Source organism: Drosophila bipectinata, chromosome 3L (genome assembly GCF_030179905.1).
Source record: "Drosophila bipectinata strain 14024-0381.07 chromosome 3L, DbipHiC1v2, whole genome shotgun sequence".
Lineage (NCBI taxonomy): Eukaryota > Metazoa > Arthropoda > Insecta > Diptera > Drosophilidae > Drosophila > Drosophila bipectinata.
In genome coordinates, this window is record NC_091738.1 from 20,786,722 (window position 1) to 20,793,257 (window position 6,536).

Below are 6,536 nucleotides of genomic sequence, written 5' to 3' on the forward strand. Positions count from 1 at the left end.
GTTTTTTAAATTTTAGTATAACAAACAAATTTTTTGGTTTTTATAAATGTAAAAAATCGCTTTCTTGTTACTTCAAAGTTCAAACAATTTAATTAAAGCACTTAATTAAGAGTTGGGTTTCCTTTAAATTCGTTAAAAAGATGTAAGTTATGCTAAGATTAGATTTTTATGAAAGAAGGTACTTGAGAATTATAAGTACTTGCGGCCATCGAGGAACGTCAAACATTTTCGAAATTAGGTTGTCTCTCGGGCGCATCGTTGGTAATATAATATACGTATAAATAGTAGGGGCTTCAAAATCTTTAACGTCCGTCTAGGGGAATGTATAAGAGTAACTAGTTAAATGTATTCATAAGTCTTTGGCGCTGATTAGGATTAAGTTTTGGGAATACTTCTGGGAGGTAATTATTCTCGTAATTAGATAAACGCAAACTTTAGTTGGGACTTGGGTTAGGCAAATACTTTCAAAGTTTAGTTTGATTAACAATATGATCTCTTTGTACAGTAAATAATTTCACTTTATAATTTGAAATTGAATCACAAATGTCGTTAAAGTATTATAAGTACGCGTAGGTAAATGCTTAGGCTAGAGTTAATCATTCCGAATGGCGATTAGAGTTAGTGTGCGATTTATGTGAACCATGTGTGCAATCGTATCGTGTGCAGCGATGCAGCTGTGTTGAATTAGTAGAGATTAATAGTTTCTAGGATTGGGTTCGTAGCACAGGCAAACAGTTCTCAACACAACCTTTGACAATTCTAAATGTAAGTTCCAAGAGTATAGTATATAGGTTGGTAGAGTTCGGAAGAAAAGCGTAGTACGGGTTAAATTTTAGGTGCCCACTGCCTGGGCAATGCCGATTCCTTCTCTAAACTAATGGTAAGCTTAGTTTCCTCAGTAATGTCGGTGACCTTACATATCGTTTACGTTGTCATGAAACACAGCAGTTTATATATATTTACATACCTATCATACCTACAAATTACGCTTAGGATTTCATTAACTTTACTAACTACGATGTACCGGTGAAATTGTTTAATTCCGTTGCTAAAATCTTAATGGATTAGTTGGTGCGTTTTATTTACAAATTGATTCGTTCTAGATGTTTTCAGTAGGTAGTGGTTCGAGTATATTAAAGCTTATGGAGAGTTAGTAGACTTCACTGGATGAGTTCGCGGTTGCAAGGACCTCTGAGTCGCTGACAGATTGGACCTCGGACAGTCAGGGACCAAGCACCCGCGTAGTGTTTTTAATGGGTTCTGGTTACTAGATAATATCTATGCTTTCTAGAAATAATTCCTTTCTTCTTATAGCCGGGGCCGCCTAAAAGCATTTAAGCAGTTCCCTGGGTCAAAATTTATAACAGTTTCCTAGTTTTCGACCAAAACGTATGCTTTACATTCTACGTCTTAATGGTAATGGTTTTATGTTTTGGAAAACTTTTTAAAATAAAAAAGGAAAACTGATGAAACTCAAAGGAAAATTATTTTCAATAAATAATTCATATATTTTTCTAAAACTTTGCACACACAAAAACTGCCTTAGGCTTAAACAAATATCTCGCTTCCAATAAATAATTTAAAATTAAACATAAATTAGGGTTGTCAGTTGAAAACAGCCGGCGTCAGATAGAACTTGTGCGTTTGTTTGAGTCGTCCGACTTGGGCTTACGCTAATTAAACATAAAATAAGAAACTAAAACAGTTTAGTTAACACAAGGACAAAAACTAAAAGTTTACACAACATGTGATGCGTACATAAAATCCGCTCGAAAGTTGACATTCAACATTTCGATCACCTGAACGTCTTTAGCTAAGAAAGGGGCGACATTTATTTTTTGTTTATCTAATTCACGAAAGAGCTAAATTTAGGATTGAGTTTCGATTATCCTTTTCTCGCAACTGATTGCCACGAAGTCCTTAAGTACACTTCCGCTCCTCGGTTTGGGTTGGTGGCGTGTTCTCCTGAGTGCGCACCAAATGCGATGGCAGTTGCATGTTGAGCGGATCGTTGATCCTTCTTAGATTGTACTCCAGTTCCGCCGACTTCCGCTTAAGCTCATTGTAGTGCTCCACATCAAACTGGACCTTCTTGGCGTTCCTGTAGAGCGTCAGCGAGTACTCGCGATTCTTCACATGCTCCATCATGTACTCCTGTTTATGAAAATTGAAATGTATGACATAACTATTTTATAGTTATAGTAAGGACATCCTTACCTTCTTGGTTACACAATAGTAGGCATACATTGCCATTGTCGTGCCGTACGTAACAAAATAGGTAACCGGCTCCATAATATCCCAAGAGTATTCCCACCAGGTGAGGCGCGCCAAGATGCCAAACTGCACGGACATCAAGCCCAGACCCATCCAAGTCATAAAGTTGGTCCGACGAGCGGCTTTTTTGCTAAGTTCCAGTTTTTTCTAAAAGATAGTTTACTTCTGAGTTTTGTTCAGATTTTATAATGATGTAGAACCCACCTCTTCAAGCGGCTCCAATTCGTAGCGTAAGCTCTCCAGCTCCTTGGCTAGCTGATTGCTTTTCTCCAACTGATACTCGCCCACATTAAACGCCTCATACAGCTATTATGGTTTAAAATATAAATCACTACACAATCTAAAAAGCCACTTGTGATAGTCCCACCTGAGCAATAACTTTGCGAACATCCCCAACTTTGTCCATGGACTCTATTGTGATTTTGTCACGTTTGGGGGGATTCACTTCCAATGTACGGTTGTTTATTTGTATGCTGCAAGTGAAGATTTCATTATTAGATTTTAGGCAAAGTCTATAGTCTATAGCTCACCTGAAGGAGTCATCCAGAAGGCTGTCAATAGAGCAGGACGAAGCGATTCGCACTCCATGCTTATTGATGACCGCAGCACGGTCTATGCCGCGATCCTCAGCTCTAAGCATGGCCAGCAGGTCGCCCACGTTGTGGGTGATGGGCTTCAAGGCGAACTGGCAGAGTTCATTGCGACTGGGTAGCCTGACAGTCATGTGGGGCATGCCGTTCACATACTCCACAAAAATGTCTTCTAGGACAAGAAGGGAAAAGAATGATTGCGGGATTAATAATAATATATATTTTCAAAATAATAATAAACGACTGTAATTCAGAGCCAACACAAATTTAATCCGCACTTCTTGGAAAACCAAACTTATAAAAAGTTCTCTCTTTTTCGAGTGGGTTTTCTACCCGAATGTGTGCCAATCTGGGCTGCAGTCTTGCCTCAGTTTTAATTAACCATAAGCCACTCAAGGTTACTTGCCAGCCCGGCTCAATTCAAATGCAGTTAGGCGTTCGAATTGTTTGCTGAGGCGGAACTCCCTCCCCTCCCACAAAAAAAAAGGAAAAAAGCAGTAGCCGGCAGATGGAAGACCCCAAATAGACGACATACTGCTCACATTGCAGTTCAATTTGACAAACAATTCAATTAGCGGCCCCCGAAACGCATTCCAGCCCCAACACGGCGAAGGTATTATGATAGTCATCTTTGGTCGAAAAGTTTTCACTTTGTCGCATGTGGGATTTATCAAGCCATGAAGTAGCACAAACATATATTTATGTGTATCGCTGCCACTCATGCAAGCAGCCAATGCAACGAATGCAACCACACGCCAGTGCAGCCACCAACACACAAGTAACGCTTCTAATGAAGATTTTCTTCTCGTGGCTGCACAGTGAGAAATTGGTTGGTCAAACATACTTTTTTTTAAAGAGCACCTTTAACTTTTAAATAATTAAATAAGTGGCTTGCACATGCATATCTAACAATTTTGACTTTATTTTAAAACATTAAGTTCTGAAAATTCGAAAACTTTTTCCAGTTGAAACCGATATTGTTTTTAATAAACTGGGCCTATGTGCGAGTGTCTTGGCTGGGTCTGTTCAACCCATTAGCAATCGTAGTCGGCGCCAAATGTGGGTAACTAGTGTCGGATCCTATGGTTTATGTTTTTGTTGTTTTTACTTGGCTAACCGTCGAAGCCGAGTACGCTGCTCATTGCTCGCTGGCTTCTGCGATGATTATTTTCATGGAGTTTGATTTTTTGGGATTTTAAACATTTTATGTTTTCTTTTCTTTGTGCTTCGGCTTCTTCTCTGCGAGTCTTCTGTAGGCTTCTGCGTTTATTGATAGTTTAAGATTTTTGTTGGGATTTTAATTTTCAGTTAACTTTCAGATTTTCGCGCTGGCAGACGTGTGTGTCTCTCGTCGCTTCAGTCGATCAATTGTGTACGTGGCACGGTAATTGCTATCAATACCCACTATAATCTAAGGAATATTCGTGAAAAATACATCCAGTTTTGCCGTGAAACTGTACAGCAAAAAATTGGATTTATTGGACTGTTTTTGTGTGAACAGCAAAAAACAGAACCTCGACAGAAACATATTCTTTGTGATGCATAGTATAGTAGTACTATACAAGAGACAGATACCATCGACAAAAAAGTTTAATTTACAAACTATGACATCCACAGAAAGTACAAAGTTTGCGGAGCTGTCAGTGATTTTGTTGCAGGGCTTTCGGTGAACTAAAAAACAGCAAACCTGTGTCCTATACTAACATACTCATAGAGCCACAAGTTGTGAGCACAACATGAATAACCGCAGTCAGCAAACGTGCCAACATTGATAATGCCATGTCAGATGCTCGCCCCGGGCCGCCACCTCGCTCTCGATAGGCCGCAACTTTGCTTCATCAAAACTTAATAGCCGGTTTCCGCATCCCTGCCAAAACAGGGCTAACAAGTGTCAAGCTTACTCGCACAAATACCGGGGCAACGCGGTGGTTCTCCTTGCCCGCAAACCCTCCTGTTTTTTACCTGCACGGGTGTGCGAGTGGGAACACGTGGTTAGGAAACAAAATGAGGGCAGAGTGGACACCCGAACGTGGCGACCACATCCGTCGCCGGAAATGCAAGCGGCAATCAGCCCGCAAATTTGTAACAGCCAACGTCTGCTTCTTGGGGATCCTTTGGGTTTGCGTGAGAATGGATGATATTAGGGAAATGTAATGGAAGTTTCAAGGAATCATTATTCATCTGAGGTTTAATTATACCCTTGCAGAGGGTATTATAATTTTGTCCAAAAGTGTGCAACGCAGTGAAGGAGACATCTCCGACCCTATAAAGTATATATATTCTTGATCAGGATCACCTCCTGAGTTGATATGAGCATGTCCGTCTGTCCGTCTGTCCGTCTGTCTGTTTCTACGCAAACTAGTCTCTCAGTTTTAAAGCTATCGTCTTGAAACTTTGCACACACCCTTCTTTCCTTTGCACGCAGTATATAAGTCGGAACGGCCGGGATCGGCCGACTATATCTTATAGCTGCCATATAACTGATTGATCGGAAATGGTATAACTTTGGTGTTTTTAGAGTTAGAGAGTTCAAATTTGACATGAGAGCTATTTTTGGCAAAATAATACGACATGCCAAATTTCATAAGGATCGGCCGACTATATCCTATAGCTGCCATATAACTCAACGATCGGAAATGACCCAACTTTCGTGTTTTTGAAGATAGAAAGCTGGAATTTAGTACAGACTCTATTTTTGGTTAGTTGATCCAACCTACCAAATTTCATTAGGATCGGCCGACTATATCCTATAGCTGCCATATAACTGAACGATCGGAAATGACCCAACTTTTGTGTTTTTGAAGATAGAAAGCTGGAACTTGGTACAGATTATATTTTGATCCATCCTACCAAATTTCATAAGGATCGGCCAACTATATCCGATGTTTGCGATATATATCCGGTTTTAGCTGCAAGGGTATATAAACTTCGGCTCCGCCCGAAGTTAGCTTTCCTTTCTTGTTTTTATGTAAAGGACGTAAAGGATACTGTTTGTTTGGCTTTCCTCTCTGAACTTCAGGGTTAGGAATTTAATTCAGAAGTTACTTTCTTTAAAATCTGCATTTCAATTTAATCAGTTAATGGACTCACATGTCAAGCTTTAAAATCTGCGCCATAATCTGCATGACCTGCACTAAGTATTCTGATTTAATCCCCCACTTATAACAGGTTATCGTGGGGCGGAATATTTAATCTTGAAACTGTTTTGAGGTTGAGGCTAGGTTGGCCCGCCACCTTGTCGCTTAAATTATATATTTTTCTAGCTCACCAAGCAATCACGAGAAATGTCCTGACATCTGCGATGCAGACCTTCTGGCTGCCGTGATTTTCATGTGTGAGAGCAGAAACTTGTCGCCCAGGAGGAGTGTGTGCGTGTGTTCTTGTGAATGGGCTTTGCATGATTACATGGCGGCGGTCCATCGCCCCACCACCAGCCCACCAAGCCCCAAGCAGCAGCCAGCAAAAATTGTCCTTTGTGCATTATTAAAAATTCCGGCAACCGGCAGCCGGCAACCTGCCTCCTGTTTGCATATTTTGTGTGATTTCATTTTCTGGTACATTTTTCAACAAGATTCCGCGTGTGCTTGGCCTGTGCATTTAAATCAAATTATAAAGCGGCGCCACGCCGAGCCGGCATCATTTAATAAACTAAGCTGCATGCATAAGATATAA

General features: G+C 40.3%; 1 protein-coding gene across 11 annotated transcripts in view; it reads right to left on the reverse strand.

Moving 5' to 3' along the window:
• Positions 1 to 1,484: 1,484 nt before the first annotated feature.
• MCU (mitochondrial calcium uniporter) overlaps positions 1,485 to 6,536 on the reverse strand; it is a 43,731-nt gene continuing 38,679 nt past the window's right edge. For 7 of the 11 annotated variants that reach the window (XM_070279634.1, XM_070279633.1, XM_070279636.1 and 4 more), the window contains 5 exons: positions 2,805 to 3,036; positions 2,642 to 2,747; positions 2,479 to 2,580; positions 2,218 to 2,421; positions 1,485 to 2,154 (listed from right to left, as the gene is read on the reverse strand). In XM_070279634.1, coding sequence (XP_070135735.1) covers positions 1,921 to 2,154; positions 2,218 to 2,421; positions 2,479 to 2,580; positions 2,642 to 2,747; positions 2,805 to 3,036 — 878 coding nt within the window. In that variant the 3' untranslated portion in view covers positions 1,485 to 1,920. The remainder of the gene's footprint in view (positions 2,155 to 2,217; positions 2,422 to 2,478; positions 2,581 to 2,641; positions 2,748 to 2,804; positions 3,037 to 6,536) is intronic. The other 4 variants (XM_070279635.1, XM_070279638.1, XM_070279640.1 and 1 more) reach the window with 2 other exon arrangements.